The sequence below is a fragment of the Schizophyllum commune genome (genome assembly GCF_000143185.2).
Source record: "Schizophyllum commune H4-8 unplaced genomic scaffold SCHCOscaffold_10, whole genome shotgun sequence".
NCBI lineage: Eukaryota > Fungi > Basidiomycota > Agaricomycetes > Agaricales > Schizophyllaceae > Schizophyllum > Schizophyllum commune.
Window position 1 is genome coordinate 1150614 of NW_026089547.1, and position 19616 is coordinate 1170229.

At 56.6% G+C, this 19616-nt stretch overlaps 11 protein-coding genes across 11 annotated transcripts; 6 read left to right on the top strand and 5 right to left on the bottom strand.

Annotated features, from left to right (window-relative positions):
• Positions 1–446: 446 nt before the first annotated feature.
• SCHCODRAFT_02637030 (uncharacterized protein) lies at positions 447–1859 on the top strand. The gene has a single exon (XM_003028914.3). The coding sequence runs from the start codon at positions 452–454 to the stop codon at positions 1664–1666; it is 1215 nt and encodes a 404-aa protein (XP_003028960.1). The 5' UTR covers positions 447–451; the 3' UTR covers positions 1667–1859.
• A 108-nt stretch (positions 1860–1967) lies between these two features.
• SCHCODRAFT_02513586 (uncharacterized protein) lies at positions 1968–2724 on the top strand (the record flags this gene model as incomplete). The annotated part of the gene is made up of 2 exons (XM_003028913.2): positions 1968–2203; positions 2265–2724. 2 exons carry the CDS (start codon positions 1968–1970, stop codon positions 2722–2724), a joined length of 696 nt encoding a protein of 231 aa, XP_003028959.1.
• Positions 2725–3048: 324 nt separating this feature from the next.
• SCHCODRAFT_02637034 (uncharacterized protein) lies at positions 3049–3707 on the top strand. The gene is made up of 2 exons (XM_003028912.3): positions 3049–3113; positions 3162–3707. Exon 2 carries the CDS (start codon positions 3179–3181, stop codon positions 3632–3634), a length of 456 nt encoding a protein of 151 aa, XP_003028958.2. The 5' UTR covers positions 3049–3113; positions 3162–3178; the 3' UTR covers positions 3635–3707.
• Positions 3708–4058: 351 nt separating this feature from the next.
• SCHCODRAFT_02712614 (uncharacterized protein) lies at positions 4059–7719 on the top strand (the record flags this gene model as incomplete). Its single annotated transcript, XM_050347048.1, has 8 exons — positions 4059–4236; positions 4285–4667; positions 4704–4829; positions 4881–5021; positions 5073–5352; positions 6131–6352; positions 6401–6487; positions 6969–7719. 8 exons carry the CDS (start codon positions 4059–4061, stop codon positions 7394–7396), a joined length of 1845 nt encoding a protein of 614 aa, XP_050198534.1. The 3' UTR covers positions 7397–7719.
• SCHCODRAFT_078628 (cytochrome P450) lies at positions 7389–9846 on the bottom strand. The gene is made up of 13 exons (XM_003028607.1): positions 9738–9846; positions 9578–9686; positions 9454–9522; positions 9196–9339; positions 8969–9144; positions 8821–8918; positions 8663–8770; positions 8336–8548; positions 8171–8259; positions 7987–8107; positions 7837–7929; positions 7722–7783; positions 7389–7650 (listed from the first exon to the last, which is right to left on the bottom strand). The coding sequence occupies exons 1-13, from the start codon at positions 9787–9789 to the stop codon at positions 7563–7565; spliced, it is 1422 nt and encodes a 473-aa protein (XP_003028653.1). The 5' UTR covers positions 9790–9846; the 3' UTR covers positions 7389–7562.
• An 813-nt stretch (positions 9847–10659) lies between these two features.
• On the top strand, positions 10660–12319 carry SCHCODRAFT_01132416 (uncharacterized protein). The gene is made up of 4 exons (XM_050341085.1): positions 10660–10808; positions 10869–11131; positions 11186–12058; positions 12115–12319. Exons 1-4 carry the CDS (start codon positions 10765–10767, stop codon positions 12231–12233), a joined length of 1299 nt encoding a protein of 432 aa, XP_050198535.1. The 5' UTR covers positions 10660–10764; the 3' UTR covers positions 12234–12319.
• A 136-nt stretch (positions 12320–12455) lies between these two features.
• Positions 12456–13586, top strand: SCHCODRAFT_02637049 (UPF0057-domain-containing protein). Its single transcript, XM_003028909.2, has 4 exons — positions 12456–12594; positions 12645–12727; positions 12866–12957; positions 13060–13586. The coding sequence occupies exons 1-4, from the start codon at positions 12559–12561 to the stop codon at positions 13152–13154; spliced, it is 306 nt and encodes a 101-aa protein (XP_003028955.1). The 5' UTR covers positions 12456–12558; the 3' UTR covers positions 13155–13586.
• SCHCODRAFT_02637052 (uncharacterized protein) lies at positions 13578–14791 on the bottom strand. The gene has a single exon (XM_050345947.1). The coding sequence runs from the start codon at positions 14720–14722 to the stop codon at positions 13811–13813; it is 912 nt and encodes a 303-aa protein (XP_050198536.1). The 5' UTR covers positions 14723–14791; the 3' UTR covers positions 13578–13810.
• Positions 14792–15117: 326 nt separating this feature from the next.
• Positions 15118–15516, bottom strand: SCHCODRAFT_01332340 (uncharacterized protein). Its single transcript, XM_050341461.1, has one exon. The coding sequence runs from the start codon at positions 15354–15356 to the stop codon at positions 15153–15155; it is 204 nt and encodes a 67-aa protein (XP_050198537.1). The 5' UTR covers positions 15357–15516; the 3' UTR covers positions 15118–15152.
• Positions 15517–15676: 160 nt separating this feature from the next.
• Positions 15677–17303, bottom strand: SCHCODRAFT_02512205 (uncharacterized protein; the record flags this gene model as incomplete). The annotated part of the gene is made up of 4 exons (XM_003028606.2): positions 15677–16136; positions 16186–16684; positions 16741–16835; positions 16885–17303. 4 exons carry the CDS (start codon positions 17301–17303, stop codon positions 15677–15679), a joined length of 1473 nt encoding a protein of 490 aa, XP_003028652.1.
• Positions 17304–17639: 336 nt separating this feature from the next.
• On the bottom strand, positions 17640–19515 carry EGC1 (glycoside hydrolase family 5 protein). The gene is made up of 6 exons (XM_003028605.2): positions 19415–19515; positions 19158–19260; positions 18813–19102; positions 18701–18760; positions 18214–18646; positions 17640–18165 (listed from the first exon to the last, which is right to left on the bottom strand). The coding sequence occupies exons 1-6, from the start codon at positions 19504–19506 to the stop codon at positions 17719–17721; spliced, it is 1425 nt and encodes a 474-aa protein (XP_003028651.1). The 5' UTR covers positions 19507–19515; the 3' UTR covers positions 17640–17718.
• Between the last annotated feature and the right edge of the window lie 101 nt (positions 19516–19616).

Consider the following 19616-nt stretch of genomic DNA (forward strand, 5'->3'; position numbering starts at 1 on the left):
ATTCAAGTTGGCCATCGCCGAATTTCCTAGGGCGCTACTGCATGGATGGATATCTCTGAGAGCAGCTTGGGAGGTGAATCATAAGCAGGACTAGTAGTCACTAGACATCTGTATCCCACTGTCGGGAGGTTTATCGTCGTCAGGGTTTGGATGGGATGGCGCTCGTATTCTTCGCCTCGTAGGTCCTCACTGGTCGACAGCGAGTTAGACCCTACCTCCGACGAAGCGTCGGGTTGGAGATATGTCGCTGTGGATTTCGAATGGTCCGTATGGATTTGGTAGCGTTTTTCGCGCGCCGCGCGGTGATGTAGGACGAAGTAGAAGAGCGTCGCGATCCGTGAACGAAGCCAGCGATGGCAAAAAGGAGATCCGGAGAATGCCGAACGCCTTCCCACGCTAATAGTGCTACCTCGTGTCTTGCTGGTTTCTGCTCTTGCTTCCGACATCGACTATGGACAGACTCATTCCGCGCCCAGCAGCTCTCCCCAACATTGAGCTCCAGCGCAGTGGCTACATTCCCTCGCCTGAGCAGACTCGAGCGATCGAGGAATACTCCACGCAGTTGCAGTCTGCGCAAGAACGCCTCGACGCGGAGATCGCCCGTCTCTCTGCTCGGCGCCGCGATATCGGGCGCGAATTAGAGATCAATCGCTCTCTTCTTGCGCCCGTGCACAGATTGCCTCCAGAGCTCCTCTCGGAAATCTTCACGCATGCAGCTCGGAACCTACGCTGGCCACAGACGCCATCGCTCTTCGCATTGACCCTGTGCTCCGTCTGCGCGACGTGGCGCGTGACGGCTCGTAGCACGCCGCTGCTATGGCGGGATATTTATCTCAATCGCTGCATGGCAGGAAACGCTGGGAACCCACTTCTCCACCTGCACATGCATCTCTCGCGCCAGCGTCCGCTATGCATCTCCAGTGTGCGTTGCGAAGTTGCGCTTGTAGAGTTCTTGAGCACGCTGCCGGAACCGGATGCTGCGCGCCTACAAGAGCTGGTACTCTCAGAGAACGGCAACACACTTTCGAAAATACAGGCTCGTCCACTCCCCGCCCTTTCTCGAGCAGTGATTACGATCCACGATACCTGCCCACCGGACGCATTCAATGTTCTAGTGAATGCAACTTCCCTCCAAGATCTTACCATCACATACTACGCCGAGTGCACGGACGAAGAGCTCGAGAATGGTCTTGCTTTCCCCCGGCTCAACAACACCTCCGAATTTGCCAGCCTTACTCGAGTAAACCTTTTGCTCTTGGCTGACCTACCCATCTGGGCCCTATTCCCTACATTTGCGACGTTTGCGCCTACGCTGCGCGAGCTCGAGATAGGGGTCAATAGTTTCACAGATTTCGAAGATACTGCGCCTCGCACCATATACGAAATGCCTCGCTTGCGCCACGCCAGCCTCGGGTACCACGCGCACGCATTCCTAGCGCACATCAACGCTCCAGAGCTTGACACGCTCAGGCTGAGCAATACTTTCCATTCGGAATCGTCGCTAGCTTTCTCCCTCCCGGACTTCCTGCATCAGCAATCGTGCACGTCTCTGAGTGGACTGATTGGCCTGACTGGTCTGATTCGTCTGAGTGCCGAGATGTTCAGGCCTGTTCAGACAAAGTACAGGCGCAGAGACGATTTCTCAGTCCAGCTAGCTGTCTGCTGACCAGCTTCGTCTGGCGCTGGTCTGACCCGGTTTGAATCGAGTCTGATAGACAACTGCTAATTATGCGCAGTATGTAATAGAGTGTGTCTGTTCAGTAATTTCTTTCGATATCCTCAGAAGCTTCAGTAATATACTTGGGCGAGTTCGTAATTTATTCGCCATCTTCATAATTTATTCGGGCGCTCTAGAATTTTTCCAGCCCGCTCTGTGAGTTCTCCGAAGAAACCTTGAAGCTGAAGGCCTTCATAAAATGGTAGCTCGTCAAGGTGGGGACCGCTTCCTGCTACACCCCCACTACAAGATGCAAAGCTCTCCCTCGCTACCACTCGCCGTCATTCCGGACCTCCTACCGCCTCCTCGTCTCGTATCTACATGCGCCGCGGTGACTGTAGGTCTGGCTTCGGCAGCCATCGACTTCCATGCATATACGCAGTCCCAGCGATCACGCAGACGCCCGCGCCCGCGGCAAGGTGGCCATCGCATAACGAAGCAATACTTGAGAAGCCTGTCTGATGAGGACTGCCTATGGCGCTTCAGGTACGTGCTCGCACCTTTGTATGGCAGGCCAAGCATTGACACATTTCGCCGCATTCCTCAGGTTTACTGCCGCCGACTTAATCATCGTGGTAGACGCTTTGAAGATCCCCCCGTCCTTCACCACTCGCTCCCATCATCGCTTCACGGGTCTCGAAGCTTTCGCCCTCACACTCGCGCGCTTTCGGTCAGAGGGGGAACTGGACAACCTCTCCATCCTCTACGATCGATCGCATTCAGCCCTTTCGGAGGCGGTGAACTACATCGTCGAATACGTCGATCGAAGATGGCACCACCTACTGGACTTCGATTCGAATGGGCTTCTGCATCCGACGCGCCTTGAAGCCTATGCGCGCGCCATTCATCGACACGGGGCACCGCTCTGGGGGGTCTGGGGTTTCATTGACTGTACTATTCGTCGTATCGCCCGCCCCTCTTGGTATCAGCGCGTCGCATATAACGGCTACAAGAAGTTCCACGCCCTGAAGTATCAGGCAATCATGCTACAGTTGAATTTCCTTTAAGGAATACGGTCGGGAGACGATTTTTCCTATTCCGTAGGGGGGATATTCCGTGCGGAAAACAGCCAATAATTGCTCGGAAAATTCGAATATTTCATTCCGCCTTTCGGGGGCGATTTTCGACCCTTTTTGTGCCACGCCATGCGCTCAAATGGCATTTTGGATACGGGATGGGTAGAAATAGTGCACTAAGCGTACTATAACCTCTCTCAAGCCACTCGCAGTGCATAAATAGGTGGCATCCTGCGAACTCACATGACCGGTATGGAATATTTTGGCTGGTGGGAAGTCTCGCGACCCTATTCCGTATGAGATAGCGGGGTTTTTGGAATATGCCCGCCTCCCAAGCTGGGGAATCGCCCAACCCTATTCCGTAGCGGGGATATTCCATAGGAGGTGATTCCATAAAGGAAATTCAACTGTACCTAACGGCATGATAGGGCACCTATTCGGGCCGATGGAAGGACGGCGAGGCGATCTTGGGCTCCTTGACGAGAGCAAACTCGTCGGCACTCTCAAGGAGAAGGCCATCCGCGAAGGAGTACCACCTGATGGGCCAGCTGAGATGCGCTTTCTGCAGCTCTTTGGGGATCCTGCATATGGCGTCAGCTATCAGATCCTCAGCCCCTTCATGGCGGAGGTGCGAACAGCGGAGGAGGTGCGGTGGAACGAGATGATGGGCAGTGTCCGTGTCCGTGTAGAACACGGTTTCGGTCAGGTATCCCAGAAATGGCCCTTCCTCGATGCTCACTCGCGTATGCGCGTCTTCGCTTCGCCTGTCGGTATCTACTATAGGTTCGGTGTCCTTATGACCAACATACTGAACTGCTTCGAGCCCAACTCTGTAGCTACCTCCTTCTGCTGCTCTCCTCCTTCCCTAGCAGAGTATCTACACGACGAGGCATCCCAGTAAATCACATCACCTGTAGGCCTCTCCTGGACCGTCAAGTAATCTGTCTTGAACATAACACGAGGCAACTTCGGAGCAAGGCCGAACACCTTGTCTGCAACGCTCACCATGACGCACTCGCAGTCATTTTCTCCACTTTTTTCCACTGCACTCCTCGGTTCCGTCACCTCTGTGCTGCACAGCGAGCGCTCAGCAACATGCTGCACCAACCGTCGCGATGGACGGCGATGCGCCCACAGTTCGCGAAGCTGGACCCTTAGATGACCTTTCCACCGCATGTCCTCACCATGACGGACGGGGTTGACGTCAAGCGCCACGGTGCTCGAGTACAAGAGGCAGCAGGCAGCTGCAGCGAGACCCAGCAACGACACCAGCACTCACATCCAATCACTTTCACCAAGCTACTACCATAAACCCACTACACACCATGTCCCAGCCATTTGCACCCCAGCACGACCTGTACAACGCCAACGCCATCAACAATGTTATGTTCGATCCGAGCTACCCGCCTGCGGACTCGTGGAACAGCTTCGCGATGGGAGGAGGGCACGGCGACGATCAGGAGCTTGACGCTGGCGCTTTCTGGCAGCCTCAGGGGGCCCAGGGTATGTGGTCAATTCCTATCCCTGACTCGAGCAACATTGACTGTTAAGCAGGCCCTGCTATCGACGATCCATCGGAAAGCCTTCGACGGCTAGCTGCCGAGCAACCCGCCCCCGGCCCTATCCTTCTCATGACTCCTCCGACAACCACGCAATCGAGCCCCCCACCTCCCGAAACACCCCCCGGTCTCTCCCTGAACCATCACGTAGAGAACACGCCAGCCCCAAGTGAGGAACCTCGCGATCGAGCAAGGCCCGAGCTTTCCGACAGCGACGATGATGAGTTCAGCATCGACGACGACTCCGACGAGGTCTACGAAAGTGCGCTCGACGAGGCGATCAAGAAGCTCAAGACGCTCGGCGACCCGGTGGACAAAGACGAGCCCGGCAAGCGGTCTCGTGTCGTTATCGGTCGCAAGGATATCATCGTTGCGGTGCGCGCCCAGATGCGGCTGAAGCCTCACCTACAGACGTACGGAAAGAAGCAGGAGAGGTGGCGGGATACGTGGCGCGTCGTCCGCAGCCTCAAGTGCTTCGAGGGCGCGTCGCTGGCTGTCTTCCATCGTCGTATGGAAGAGATCATCAAGGCGAAGGATGTACGTGCATACCAATGCCTTGGCGAATTTCGGCTGACCCAGCTATCGCAGGACTTCGATTCGGCGCCTGCGTGGCTACGCAAACTCGGGGACGGCATATACATCGACGTAGGATCCCAGATCGAGAACATCAAGGGCGAAGAGCAACGGCTTCGCAATGCCAGTGACGAGGAGAAGGCGCGGCGCCTTAAGGTACGTCAATAGCGCGTCGCGTGCGAGAGCGATTCACTCACCTTTGTGCAGAAGCAGGAAGAAGACGAGGTGGGCGGCGATGCCATCCGGCGCCAGTCAATGCGTCGCCGCAAGCGCGCTGCTTCAGACGATGATGGGGATACGTCGGACGGGGAGAACCGGCCTCCGAAGAAGAGGTCTCGCCAGAGCGCGCGCGACATCACTGACGAGCTGGTGACGATGAACGATCTCGCCAAGCAGGTGGTTGAAGTCACGCTGCAAGCCTCGGAGAAGTACGACAAGGCGGTTGACCGCCTCATCACTGTCCTTGGCCCGCACCGCCCGGAGAACGGTTCGTCGGCCGCGTAGGTTGCCTTGAAGTCAAATAAATTCAAATGTATTTCTACTGGCTAGTAATTTCTTTCAACTACTTAGTAATTTGTTTCAGTCTTCTCAACTCTCAGTAATCCATTCCATGACCGTTCTCAACCGACGTAGTGACTAGACCCATAATAAATTACTCAACAGACACACTCTAATAGGCTTATTAGAATAGGTATAGAGGGTCTTCGCTACGCGTGCTGAAAGGATCGCAATGTTGCGAAGGGTACGAAGAATGGTACGAGGAGATATCGCAACGAGCGTAAACTTAAAGTACAAGACCGATGGTGAAACGGGCCGATTGCGCTCGGCGTCACTCGTACGGTCGGGCGCACGCCGTCGTTGCCGCACAAACTCGCAACTGAAAGCTAGTGAGGTGGAAAACTTCGTCGGGGAGGAAGTTCGAGCGATGCAGCGCGAGTCGTTGGTAAAGCGATGAGGAAGGGCAGGTGCGGTCACGGCAACCACTGCAGCGAGCCATGCTGGCCAGAACAAGCTACCGCAGCTCGAATCGGCCGTGCGCGCTACGGCAGCGAGACGATCGCCGACGTGGCGAGAAACCCGTGCGCGTCAAGCACTGGGATTCGCCCATGGGCACGCGAGCGCGGCGACGTGTCAGCACGGTCAATATGGAGAGAGCCAGGCTTGACGAGGGTAAGGCGAAACTCGTAAGTCACAGGGGGTCGCCCTAAAGTCGATCATCTGATGACGTTGTCGCGTCGGCGCCAAACAAACAAGCCTTCCGCTAGCCTTGATTCCCGCCCTTCTCAACCCTCTCAACATCGCCGTACGGCGCCAATTGCCTCCCTCCGCTGTCTTTGCTAGAGCTTCTTGCATTCGCGCCAGTCTCCACAAGGATGTACGGCTCATGCCGATACCAGCGCATTCGGTTCTGCGCGCAGCCATCGACGTAGGATCCACGGTCAAGTACGGGAATCAGGAAGTGGGCAGGTCTTTGACATGGCTCTTAGGTGCGTGTGCTAGTGTTTAACCCGTACACCGTCGCTCATCTGCTGCAGGCACCCTCTGGTATCGCTTGCGGGAGCGCGTCGCCCAGCTCTTCGCGCGACCCATTCCACAGAAGCGGCGTAGTCGATTTGGATATGGTGCGTGCTTTGCCAGCTTCGATAACGTCAAGTATAATCTCTGACAGTGCTCCTGTGCTAGGTCGACTCTGTAAGCGCGTTGTGTTCGGCCAATACTAGCATAGCACATCGTTCGGACGTGCCTCGTGTCCTCGTAGGCTTGCGCGATTCACGCTACAGTGGTAGGCTTAGGTACAGCATATCTCGTAGTATTCGTAGTACCTAGGTAGCTTTCAATACAATCATTGTTTTATGCAACTACCGTCCGATTGGCCTGCGAAATGTGTGTTTTGAAGCAATGAGACGGTCTGGCTATGGCCTAAGGGGACCTGTATAACGTCTGTGCGAGCGACTGTACGTGATCTGTTTGGTCTGAAATATCGACGTCTGAAAGGACTGGTCCCAGAAAAGTTGAACTGAACTCAGGCAAGAACCTGTAGAAAACAGTCCACCCGCCTGAGCGCCTGATTGGTCTGAACCGGCCTGAATGGCCTGAATTCAGACCAATCAGACAAGTGCACGATTGCTGATGTGCGGCGATCGGGGTGCCCCATGCGTTCTTTCGGGTTGAAGGGACCAATGGATGAGACGGACCTGGAGATGCTCATTCAGTGCTTCGAGCGTATGGAGGGTCTTCGAGAGCTAATCCTGGAGGACGACCATATCCCTTTCGACAGCGTTCCTTGCATGGAGGAGGTTCTAATCCGCCTTGTATGCGCTGAGGACGAGCCGCCGCTCCTGCCGGATCTCTCATCGCTCTCGCTGAAATTCTTGGGCAATAAAAGACCCCTTCCAACCCCTATCGTGGCTCCTCTGGGTCTGATGCGGTGGTCTCGCAGGGAGCCTCGGATATGCGCTGGACGTGCTGTGGTTGCTTTGGAAAAATTTACGACCAACGCGGACACTTCTCCAGATACGCTGAGCATGTAGAGCGAGTTTGGTATCACGGTATGGACTCAGACGACATTACATACGATCATTGTATCGAAGCATGTAGCAACTTGGTTAACGACGAACAAGTACACGGTAGATTGAATTATCATGCCGTCTCTTCACACGAGGAACAAAGCGAAGTTTGTTGAGTGCGATAGACCTCTCAGTAGACCGCGCCCTGCGTCGACTTGATAAGGTCCACCGCCTCTGAGCTCCGAGGAACGAAGCGGCACTTGTACTGCATCGGCTGCCTATAAGTGAAAGGAGGGAGAATCAGTCCAGCTTCATCAATCTTGTCCTCAACGAAGACACAGGCATTCACAATAATATTCCGGACCGCCACTCCCGCCTCGGCTCGACGGGACTACCATCCGGGCGCTTTGCCTGGGTTCGAATATTGAGTGCCTCGACGTGGATCAACTGATCGTGCAACTCACTTTTTCGATGTTATACACGCGCAAAATGGAAGCAACCGTAAGCCACGTCTCGTCGTAGGCGAAGTGGCGCCCGACGCAGTTGCGGCGGCCAAACTACACGCGCAAATTAGCCTTCAAGTTGACCAGCGCTTGACGAGGATGCGGACGCACCCCGAAAGCTAGCTCCGCCGGATTGTGTACGCTCGGGTCGAGCGTGCCTTCGGGAGTCAAAAAACGCTCGGGCTTGAAGGTGTACGGGTCAGGGTACATGCGCTCGTCGTGACACATAGACCTGAGAAGATATGTGAGTACCAGAGGGGACGAAGGCGCAGGGAAGAGCCAAGAAGACGCCTACCACACGTTGGGTATGACCAGAGAGCCAGGCGGGATAGCATATCCCTTGTAGATGTCAGGCTCTTCGCCGGTATACGCGTGGGGGATGCTCTGTAAGTTGGTGCGCATCAGCAAGCATACGATAGCCTGTATCGTGCAGCTTTGAATGAGGTCGAAGAGGGCTCACGATTGGGAGCGCCGGCATCCATCGCAGACTCTCGCGCACGAACGCCGTGATGAATGGTAGCCGAGGTTCGTCTGCATGGACGGGTAACTGTCCCGGCGTCCCATCCGATGTCTGCAGAGGTCCGAGGACGGCGTCTAGCTCAGCTTGGGCGCGGCGTTGAGCTATAGGATTGTCCAGCATGCCGAGGACGAAGTTCACGAGTGTAATGGCTGTCTGAATGAAGTATCAGCACGTGGATAAGCTGTGGAGATGGTATAGGACTTCGTCGCGAAGTCCAAAAGGCCTGCCTTAAATCAGGCATGCCTGTATTGGGATAGCCCTACTCACGGTGTCAATCCCCGCGGTGTGCATCGTAGCAGCCGCGTCAACAATAACCGCATCATCCTCCCCCTTCTCAATCGCCGACGAGATAAAGGAGGGCGTGATAATTTCTCCCTTTTCCTGCGGCAACATATTAAGGGACCTCTCAATGCAAGTGGCTGTACGCAACGCACCATACTGCTTTTGACGTCGTAAAACGGCCGGTATGTGATCTTCCGTGCTTTGTCCCGCCACTCGCGCGCTATCCGCTTGAAGCCAGCGCCTGGTAGATGAGTCAAGAGCAATACGCACATAATGTCACCAGGGACTGACCGGGCACCAACTCCGGCACGAACTTCAGAGCAGGAATCGAGTTGACGAGGTACGAGCTTGGCAGCGCAGCGACAGACTGTATTTGCACAACTTCCCCCGCTTCTTTGATGTAAAGATCGTCTTTTCCAGCGACACAGATCCCGTACGCAACGTCCATGATGACCATGCCAGCCAAGCTAGAGCACTGTTAGATTGACGAAGGCGAATGAACGTGGTGGGATACGCACTGCCGTAGCTCCTTTTCTACGTCGTCTTCGCCCGCGCTGAGCATCGCTCGGAGGAAAGCGTGCGTAGCCTTGAGCTGTTGGGTGTGGTACTGCCCAACGGCTGTAGGGTGCATTGCACCGTGCATGAGGCGGCGGCGGTCGCGCCTGAACTTCTCGTGAGTGAGGAAAGGGGTGCAATTCATACATTCTCTCACCATTCCTGGCCTGCACACAAAAGACGTCGGCGTCAAAGAGATTGTGTAGCTGTCAGCCGCGCACTCACCATATGGCTTGAATGCGAAGTTGAAATCGAGTTCCATGAGATCGACCGCCATTGGAAAATTCGGGCTATGACAGACAACGAGTGGGCTTATCCCGTGCGGATTTGGGAGACGTCACGCACCGACCCGAGTACGTTCTGGAGCGCTTCTCCAGGAGTTCCACGGCAGCTTCGTAGGTGTCGAGTACGATGATCGAGGACCCCGGAACCTCAAGGTGGAGAATGTCGGTATCTAGGTGGCAAAAACTAGCATATATTTTCTCTATCGATTTGTGTCGCTTACTGAAATCCCGTGCCCATTGCATGAACGTCTCCCATTCGGAGGATGACGGCATGTCGAGTAAATTCCCGATTAATGGCAGCTTTCTGGGACCGGGAGGTAGAGGAAGGGATCCTTTGCGGCCGTAAATGCGACGATAGAGGACAGCGCCAGCTATGGCGACCGCAACGACGAAAGAAAGAGCATGAGAGAGCATGATAGTACGAGAGCAAGGCACTTGGTCGAAGGAGGAGCGTTCAGGGCCCTTATATGACATCCGTGTGTGCTATTCCAAGGAGGAGAAGTTGTACATGCGTCATCCGAGGAGCCGCCCACTCAATTCCACCGATGCATGCACCCTCATAGAGACACCTCCGCGTCCTCTGACCATTGTAGGAACCTGAGAAGCTGGATGTGTTGAGAGTGACTGACATTGCGCGGGAAAGCAAACACGTAAGTTAGCACTTGGCGCAGAGTCTGACAGGAGACTTTGATAGAGAACGTAGTACTTGACGTCGCGTGAGAGAGGGGGAGGGCAGATAGTCGTCGAGGCGGTGGGAAGCGGCGTTCCTGCCTTACACACTGCAACACGGCTACATCAGTCATTAAGAAGCGTACCCCTTGTATCCCTGTTTTCCTGTATGACAGCAAATGTTGAATCGAGAGCGGGAAGAAATTCATCATTTTGCCATGAAGGTCAAGTTCAAGTTGCGAGAATACGACACGTGGGAATTTGAACAACTCGGCCGGACCCGGCCGGTGACGCGGAAGCGAATCCAAGTCACTTTTGTCTCCGTCCACCGTCCGTTTTTCTCGAACACCGCCTGCAGGCAGACATGCTGCTTGGGAACACATATAAAGTCCCCCGTCCTTCGTCTCTTCCTCCAAATCACCTCCCCACCCCTACAATACCTAGCGCGCCATTGGCATGCCTCGACGCACCCCTGTTCCTCCTGCGCCCATCCCAGCCGCTGTAGCCGACGAGCTCGATGCCTTTCGGAAGATATTCCTGTCGAAGCCGCCCTTTGTGAGCGGCATCTATCCGATAGACATGTCTGGCTACCAGCTATACTACGGAGGCACTCATAATCCTAGGTATGTGCACGTCCTGTCCGTCAAGATCGCTGGTTGGACTCATCGTCGCATGTCATCTAGGTGCATCGATCTTGCGAATGCGTCTAGCGCCGATCTCCAGGCTCTTTCGGATGCCTGTCAACCCGCCTCATTTGGCATGAACGACACGAACGTTTACGATGAAAGCTATCGCAAGGCCAGGAAGATGGACGCGAGCGACTTCGCCGCCAAGTTCGATCCCGAGGATTCGGGCTTGCTTGACTCAATTTGGCCCGATTTCCTCTCCGATGGTGGAGATACCAGACAGCGCGTCATCTGCGAGCTGTACAAGCTCAACGTCTATGGTGCGTCCATGAGCTCGTATACGATACGCGTGTCCTGATCCAGGATACGATCAGGCCAAGACTCTTTCTTCAAGGCGCACAAGGACACACCACGCAGCGACACCATGTTTGGGTCGCTTGTTGTCGTTTTCCCCACGCCCCACGAGGGCGGCGCCCTCATCCTCCGTGAGAACGGCAAGGAGTGGACCTACGACTCCGCCGCTGAGGTCCTCGCGGGCGGCTCACCCAAGCTTGGCTACGTCGCCTTCTTTTCCGACGTCGAGCACGAGGTGACGAGGGTGACCGCCGGCTACCGCGTCACCCTCACCTACAACCTCTACTTCAACGCCAAGTCCAGCGAGCCCGTTCCTCCGCACCCTTCGTCTAAAGAGTCGCGCGTTGGAAAGGCGCTCAAGGCGACTCTCACGACGCTTCTGGCGCGCGAGGATTTTCTGCCTGAGGGCGGTTACCTTGGCTTCGGGCTGCGCTTTGCGTACGCGATCGACCCCAAGAAGCCCGTGTCGGCTATCATGCCAAGTCTCAAGGGCTGCGACGCGATACTCAAGATCGTCTGTGAGGAGCTAGGGCTCTCCGTCAACCTCAAGGCGTTATACGAAAGCCACGCCGGGTATTGGAGCCAGTGGGAGGACGAGAGGAGGCCCAAGGACAAACCCGTTCTCGTGGCTCGCGATACCTTCTGGTTATACGAATACGAAGGTGGTCAGCTGTGGATGGAGGAGCAGGCCCCATACCGCTACCTCATGGAAAACTATGCAGAGTTGCCGGAGGGCGTGGAGGAAGAGGAGGAAGAGGAGGAAGGCATTGTCCTGTTGCGAAAGGCAGGAGCAGCACCGGTCGTCGGTAGATACGACGAAGTTGTCGAGACAGAGGAGGTTCACTGGATCACGGAGCTCTCGAAGGACTTCAACGTCGTCAAAACGCCTTTCGGTGAGTTGTGCTCCTCTCATTGGTTGTGTACGAGGCTGACATCATCTTCCCTGCAGTGGCATACGGAAACGAGGCCCAGATGAAGTATCAGTACGGCATGCCTGTACTACTTGCGCTCGTTGAACCATTTGTGGCACGCAGCCTAGGACAGTCTAACAGTGCCGTATCTCAGTAGGGGCACCCTGAATGGCTGGCTAGTACTATTAGCACGAGATTTCATGTATGTCACGTATCTGGGGGACAGATGTTCTCGCATTGCTGAGTTCCTGCGGCTACTGGTCGCTTGTTGCACATGAACCAAATGACTTCCTTTTTGAGATAACAATGGCTGCTTGAGTTCCCACGCTCACTGACGTCATCCCCTGAGTCGGAGCATGCACCGCCACCGACGAAGGCCCTGACCCTGTCCACGCACTCGCTTCTTGTTCTCCTCCATCGTCCTCAGAGACTCCCACCCTCCGAACCACCCTTACTCTTTCTCTCCACAATCTTAAGCCACCATGCCAGTCAAGGGCTCTGACGTTCTCCTCATTCTCGTGCGTGGTAGAGTCCTACGCGAGAGGCGCCGCTGACCCTAATTGTACAGGTCGCTATCCTGTTCCCTCCCGCCGCGGCGGCCTTCATCACTGGCTGCAGCTGCGACCTGCTCATCAACATCTTGCTGACCGTGTAAGTGTCGCAATGCTTACTTTCATGTGCAGAAGGCGCACACTTCGCATCTCACCTCCCCTCGACCTCGTACATACGTCCCCGTCAAATTTTCCTCCCTCGGATGATAGGATACCATTCTTACACAGCTTATTGCAGCCTTGGCTACATTCCCGGCCATCTTCACGCGTTCTGGCTTATCTACAAGAAGATGCGCGCTGAAGAGCGCTACGGGCATGGCGGGTACCAATGTACGTCTCATCAGTCTATCCCTCGACGCATGTCACTGACTAGTTCTTCCCCTTTGCAATCATCTACTTCGCTCTGCTTCCACTCCATCGCACATTCTACAGACGTCGGCAACGGCACTTACGAGCCCATATACACCACCGCTGGCGTCGTACAGCCCGGCCAACAGGCTCCGTACTACGGCTCGACCACCCACTAAAGTGGCACAAGCCGCTGCGCTGCGCCCCTTGCCCTGCGCGCGATGGACGTCTAGGTCAACATACCTCCGTATATAACAGGATTCCTCGAGCTGTAACTTTGTATAGGACATCTTTCTCTGCTCCATATTGATCACTTGCTACGTATCTACATCCTTCTCGCGTGCACTACCCTTCAAGTCGAGAGCACTCTGCCGTCTACGTCCAGGAGAACGTTACAGTGACTGCCTTGGTGCGCAAAGCGGGGAACAGCTGAGGCAGAAACTGCGCATCCTCCTCGCTTTCGAAACCGCCTTCGAAGTGCACGTGCACGTCGCGCAGCGCGTGAAACGCACCCCTAGCCAGTATCTTATCCAGATCGTCCCATCCCACGACCCATGTAGGCATCCCCGCGGGGACGTTCGACTGCGCGGTCGCGGCAGCCGCAGCCGCTGGCGAGTGCAGCACGAGCGCCATCGACTGCAAGCTACGCAGGTTGAAGCGCAGACGCAGCGTCGTCAGAGGGTGGTCCGCGGCGACGTGGTCCAGGAAGGAGCAAAACCAGGGTAGCGCGGTGTAGTCGGTCGTGTGTTGCACGAACGCGCCGAGGGTCGTCAGGTTCGGCAACATGCTGAGGTCGAAGGGATCTGCTGGTTCCTCTGTAGACCAAGTGAGAAGCTCAGTGCGTTGAGGATGTAAGGCGGCGGAAGTACTCACCTCTGTAGGTGGACGGCCCCGTGATTCGAAGCGACTTGAGGCTCGCGTCCGCGCCCGTACTGCGCAGGAGGGCAGCGACCTCGCCTAGTTCCTCGGGGCTCGAGTTGCCAAAGAACTGTAGCTTGCGCAGGTCCAGGGAGCTTTCGGGATCGCATAGATAGCGCAGATGCTTCCCCAGCGACTCTGACCAGGCCAGCGCCTCCAGTGCGATACTGCGCGGTGGCGCACGCGGTACGAACAAAGGCGCATCATACAGATGCAGCTGCCTGAGCGAAGGAATACTCAGCGCAGACGAGATCAGCCTCCCAGGAATCGTTCGCCCCAGCAGGGTCACTGCCATCAGCGGCTGCGTGTTCAGCAGACTGTCCAGCGCGTCCAGCAGATGCAAATCCAGCGGGCGCCGCGCGTCGCGCACCGCGAGCTCCGTCAGCTGCCCGCGCTGCACGAGCGCCTCCACTAGCGCGATCGTCGCATTCAGCACGCCCACCCTCCGCTGCACCTTCCCGTTATCGTACACCGCGTCCGCCCCAATGCCCAGCGCGTGCACGTATCGCGCGAGCTCCGGGGACGCCGGGTGCTCGTCGGTGCCGCCGGCCATGTACCCTGCCAGCCGCTGCAGCGCGCGCGCCTGCTTCGCGCTGTCTTCCTCGTATTCGATGCTGACACGCCGGAAGAGGTACGGGCGCATTGCCTGGCACCAGATGCGGGACACGAGGGCCGCGCTGCGCAAGGTGTCGGCGTCATCCTCGAGGTGCGCGGCGACCGCGTCGACAAGCTCGGGCGCGAGCGAGAGGTTCTCGCTGGCGTCGTGGCTCATCATGGGCCGGTGGCGCGGGTGGTAGATGCTACCAGTGAGACTGGCGATGTAAGGCATGGAGCTGGTGTTCAGATGAAAGCTCACTCGATTCGCGTGGTAGTAGCGTGGTGGTTGATTCCGCGGAGCCAAGCGCAGAGATGAGTCTTTTAAGGACTTTGAAGTGGTGGTCGAGGGCAAGGGAGAAACGCGTCGGTGGCGACGCCGCTCGGCTATTCTGGAAGATAACCGCATGGGGTAAGCTCGCCATCACGGAGGACCGGCCCAGGCTTTGGACCCACAACTCATCATCGACTTCCAAGTTCATGCATATGCTCATTCTTTTCAAGGCTTCCTAGGTCATTTTAATTCACCACAGGACAAAGGCTTCCTTGGACTTTTGGTCAAAAGAGTGAGACGAATCAGGCTAGAACTACAGTAAGTACACCCTATGAACGACCGCCGATACCTATTACCTAGTCCTTGATATGGCCACCAAAAACCACTTCCATTACTGCGTGCAGCGTTCGTTCGTTGTGCTGAGAGAGTGTGAATGCGAATGTTCAGGTTGACAAGTGAATGAAACAGTGCATCTCAGGCCGTGGCGAGGATGAGTAGGCGAATGCGAAGGATCGTGTGTGCAGAGGCGCAAAAGCCAGTGTTGAGGCAGGCGATGAGCGAACGTCGAGCTTCCTATCTTCCAATCCAGTACCATTGCCTAGATGCAAAGAAGGTGTAAGAGTACAATTCATCCGGTAAATTGCGGCGCGTGCAGGCAGTGGGGTGTTAAGAGGATAGGACAGGGCGTGGGGTGGTATGTATACGTGCCGAAGGAATAGTATGGTGGTGTATATGCTACGAGAATGACTGAAGAATAAATTCAAGATAGATCCCAGATATATTCCAAAAGATGAGGGCGAGGATGACGACCCAGCAACGGGGGAAGAAGCGGCCGGGAGAAAACGACCATGAGGAAGGAAAGGCCGTGAAGGAAGCGAAGGATAGAGGGAAGCGGCGCCGCAAAGCACTGGATAATTACCAGTTCCACTCCTCGTCCTGCTCGAACACCGTCTCCTCCTTGATCGCCGGTGTTTTCTTCGGCGCGGCCGCGCTCGTCGAGTCCGGGGTCATCACCTTGAACGCAGGCGCGCTCTTCTGGCCGAGGAGGGTCCCGAAGAAATCGTCATCATCGTCGTCGAGGAGGGAGGAGTTGGTCGAGGAGGATGTGGTCAGCATTGACGCATTGGAGAAGGTGGATCCATTCGACATGACGGAGCCGTTCGAGGAGATCGAAAGATTTCCATTAGATGAGGACACGGAAGGCGTGCTGTTGCGCTTGCGTGCGCGGGAGGTGTTGCTAGGAGACTGGGCGGAGGTAGCGGCGAAGTCTGAGTTACTTAGCGAGGGCGACGCTGGGGAGAGGACGCTGGAGAGACCGTCGGCGAGGAACTGTAGTGAGCCGCGCTTGCTGGTGCGTATTTGCTGCGGGGTGAGGCTGTAGAAAAGTCAGTCAGATTGCTAGCTAGATGTAAAGACTGACATACCCCGAGAGCTCCTCCAGCTTCTTCCCCACCCACGGCGCAGCCACACTAATTGACCCCAAGCCCGGCATCGACGGCGCCGCTGCCTGTTGTGCGTTGGCTACCGATGCTGACCTCCCGATAGGCGCGCTCGTCCCCAGCAGGTCGTCCTCCGGTACCGGTGTCCTGCTCTTCGGATGTATCGTCGCGTCCTCATCCTCGTCGTCCGCTTCATCGTCTGAAGTCTTCGACTTCTTCGACTCGTAAGACTTGGCGGTGCGGTGCTTGGGTCGGCTGGACTGCTTGGGTGGGGACTGGCCCGAGGCCGGTGTATTTGACAGCGACGCCATCCAGCGGCCGACCTCTTTGATCCCGCCAAGCATCATGGTGTTCACGTCGGGAGATTGTACTGAGGGAGAGTGGGTTTGCGAAGGCGGCGAGGTCGAAGCAGTGGTCGTTGATGAGGGTCCTGCGGACGTGGTGTTCGCGCCCTTGGCTACTATGCGCTCCCATTTGCGCTTCACTAGCGAGGAGGGGGATATGAGGGCGCATATATGCAGGTATAGAGGGTATACGCACACTGCAGCAGCTCGGCTTCATGCATCTGAAGCTGACTCCTCAACTCTAGACACTTCGACTCCTTCTGCGCAATGAAGTGCAGCAGTTCGGCATGCCTAAGACTCGTCAGAACAGCCCACGCAACAATGGTCACGATCTACGCACTTCTCCACCAACGTCAACGGCTCCCGCTCGACCCGCTCCCCATCCCCGATGCTTGACAACGAGCTCGTGCTGTCCCGCTGCCCCTTCAGCCCGCTCCCCCTCACACTCTGACTCCGCCCCACGCCCGCCGAGTACCTCGTAAACGGCGACGGCGAGTCCGGCGGAATGTACGAGATGCTCGACTGCCGCCTCTGCGCCTTCGTCGTCGCAGGGAAGCGCGCGGACGCACTCATCGGCGGGCTCATCGTCTTGCTCTCAAACCCCCACACCCCGCGCCCCTCGCCCTGCGCGAGCGGCGCGGTCTGCGGCCCGCCGGCGCCGTCGACGAGCTGGAGGGGGCGCGGGCCAATAGATATGTTTAACGAGTGGCGCTTCGAGGCCGGCGCGGAGGGGGAGGGCGACGCGGCAAGCGTAGACATCGTCGGCGGGGACGACGCGAGTGATAAGTTCGTCTATGTATGCGGTGGTGGCTGGAGGAATCGTGGGACTGCAGGCGCAGCGGTCGTAAAGGAAGGGAACAAGGGTGCAATAATAATGATCGGGCAGCCGCGCCAAATCACTTGTCACCCACGTCCACGGCGCTGCGGACCCGGCCCTTACTGCCACGCATAGCAAGGTCTGGACAGCGGGGGATGCGTCTTGAAGGCTGTTTGGAGGCATGAAGGAAGACGACAAGCTCGACCGTGCCAGGATTAGCGGTAGAAGCTCGCGTATGCTTCCGATAAGCCTTTCAAACCCCCCTCCGAGCCAACGCGTCCGAGAAAGAGGTCAATGACATAGACTAGAAGACATAAGAATACATAGATAAAGCTACATTCGACTTTCCTTCGACACCTACGCCTGCGCCACCAGCTTCGCATTCTCCCTCAGAATCGCATTCAGATCCTCCCGCTTCGCGCAGCTCGCGTACTTGAAGCTCGCCGCAAGCGCGTCCAGCTCCTCGAAGCTCTTCCCCACAAAGTGGTCCGCCCACTCCTGCACCATGAACTCCGCGACGAGGATGTTGCGCGCGAGCCGGGTGACGCGGCTCTCGAGCTTCCAGACGGGGTGCGGATACAGGTTCTGGTACTTCTCCGGGATCTCGTCCTTGATGTGCTGCACGAGCGGGTCGTAGAACTGGTGGACGGCGCTGTCGTCGGAGCCCCAGGCGTCGACGGCGAGGCGCTGCTTCTTGGCGAGGAAGTCCTTGAAGAGCGTCATGTACGGCGTCGAGAGGTCGGTGTAGATCATGCCCTGGTAGCCGATGTCCTTGTACAACCAGATCGTCCAGCTCAGGCGGTCCTGCGAGGTCGTCAGCTACCAGCATTTATGAACGAAACCTGAACACACCTTGTTGTACAACTGCAGCTGATCCTTCAACACCTGGTACCGCCTCGCATTAATCGCATCCGTCTCCTCCCCATCATACTGCCTCCTCGCATACACCGGCCCGAACTCCCCATTCCACACACACAACCCCCGCTCGTCCATCCACTGCCGCTTCTTCTCGTACGACCGCTTCATCCTGTGCTTCTGCAGGTCCGTCCCCGCGTACTCCTCCATCCGCGGGAACCCAAACAGCGAGTAGTCGTGGATCGCGTACGCGGTGTTGTCCCACCCCTTCTGTGCCTCGCCGAAGTGCGAGAAGTCAGAGGCGAAGGTGTTGCCGTCGAAGAAGAGGGCATGGTCGGGGTCGACGGCGCGGATGGCGGCGTGGACGCGGTTGTAGAAGTCGATGAGGCGCGTCTGCTTGGGGTCCGTGGGCTCGTTGAGGGGGTTGTAGCTGTTGAACGGGTGTGAGGGCGATTGAAGCACGGGGAAGAGAGGAATTACGGACCCAGCAATCCACTTGTTTCCCTTGTAGTGCTCCGCAAGCTTCTCCCAAAGCCAGATTACGCTATGTCGAGCATCAGCTACCTACTTTGCGACGCATAGGAGAAGCAACTCACCGGTCCTGGTGGTCCTTGTGGTTCCAGAAGTTCGCAATATGCCCGCCGTGGTCCGAGTGCCAGTCCGTGTTCTGCCCACCAGGCGCGGTGTGCAGGTCGAGAATTGTGTAGATGCCGTGCTTGGAGCAGATGTCGATGACGCGGTCAAGGTGCTTGAAGCCAGACTCCTTGAGCACGCGAGGGTTCATGTCATCCTCGAAGTGACGATAGTTGAACGGCAAGCGGATGCAGTTCAGCCCTAGGCTCTTGAAGAATGCGGCGTCCTCGTCTTGGAAGAAGTATTCGAGGAACTGGGTACGGTCGTGAGCAAGAGTCATTGACGTTGTGCGGAGCAAAGAAGCGCACCTTGTCAAAGAAGAAATCCGCCTTCTCCTGCCCAATCGTCTCCGTGAGTGCTTCGCGGATGGCAGCCTCGGTCGCGGGGTAGCCGGTGATGAAGTTCTCCATGCTGGGAGGGGTGTGAGTGGGTCGGGATGCATAATGATGGGGAGGGAGATGGAAGAGTGGGAAGAGGGAAAGGGGTAGAGGGTGGCGTATGAGGGTAGAGGAGGGGAAAGAGTATGGCAGATGGAATGGGGAGAGAACGGGAAGCTGACACTCACTTCATCCACCCGCCCAGTCCCGCGCCGCGTAGGATAACCTCCTGGTCCTGCTCGTCGACGATCTTGGTCCCGGAGACTTTGAGGAGCGACATCGTTCCCTAGTGAAACTTGTATTGGTGTAGGTGAGGATAATACAGGACCTGGTATGTGGCCTGTGAGAGGATTGGGTACGGAAGCGAGCGCTAGGGGAAGCTGACGCATT

Bases quoted from the DNA above. Each gene is read 5' to 3' on its own strand.
- SCHCODRAFT_02637030 (XM_003028914.3), top strand. From the start codon at position 452: ATGGACAGACTCATTCCGCGCCCAGCAGCTCTCCCCAACATTGAGCTC.
- SCHCODRAFT_02637034 (XM_003028912.3), top strand. From the start codon at position 3,179: ATGGAAGGACGGCGAGGCGATCTTGGGCTCCTTGACGAGAGCAAACTC.
- SCHCODRAFT_078628 (XM_003028607.1), bottom strand. From the start codon at position 9,789: ATGCCGTCATCCTCCGAATGGGAGACGTTCATGCAATGGGCACGGGAT. The intron at 9,340-9,453 runs GTGCGCGGCTGA...CGAGAAGTTCAG, and splicing joins GCATTCAAGCCATATGGTGA to GCGCGACCGCCGCCGCCTCA. The intron at 8,549-8,662 runs GTGAGTAGGGCT...TACTTCATTCAG, and splicing joins ACACCGCGGGGATTGACACC to ACAGCCATTACACTCGTGAA.
- SCHCODRAFT_01132416 (XM_050341085.1), top strand. From the start codon at position 10,765: ATGTCTGGCTACCAGCTATACTACGGAGGCACTCATAATCCTAG. The intron at 10,809-10,868 runs GTATGTGCACGT...CATGTCATCTAG, and splicing joins GGAGGCACTCATAATCCTAG to GTGCATCGATCTTGCGAATG. The intron at 12,059-12,114 runs GTGAGTTGTGCT...TCTTCCCTGCAG, and splicing joins CGTCGTCAAAACGCCTTTCG to TGGCATACGGAAACGAGGCC.
- SCHCODRAFT_02637049 (XM_003028909.2), top strand. From the start codon at position 12,559: ATGCCAGTCAAGGGCTCTGACGTTCTCCTCATTCTC. The intron at 12,728-12,865 runs GTAAGTGTCGCA...AGCTTATTGCAG, and splicing joins ATCAACATCTTGCTGACCGT to CCTTGGCTACATTCCCGGCC. The intron at 12,958-13,059 runs GTACGTCTCATC...CACATTCTACAG, and splicing joins CGGGCATGGCGGGTACCAAT to ACGTCGGCAACGGCACTTAC.
- SCHCODRAFT_02637052 (XM_050345947.1), bottom strand. From the start codon at position 14,722: ATGCCTTACATCGCCAGTCTCACTGGTAGCATCTACCACCCGCGCCAC.
- SCHCODRAFT_01332340 (XM_050341461.1), bottom strand. From the start codon at position 15,356: ATGGTACTGGATTGGAAGATAGGAAGCTCGACGTTCGCTCATCGCCTG.
- EGC1 (XM_003028605.2), bottom strand. From the start codon at position 19,506: ATGTCGCTCCTCAAAGTCTCCGGGACCAAGATCGTCGACGAGCAGGAC. The intron at 18,761-18,812 runs GTGAGTTGCTTC...TGCTCGACATAG, and splicing joins CACAAGGACCACCAGGACCG to CGTAATCTGGCTTTGGGAGA. The intron at 18,647-18,700 runs GTCCGTAATTCC...CCCGTTCAACAG, and splicing joins GGAAACAAGTGGATTGCTGG to CTACAACCCCCTCAACGAGC.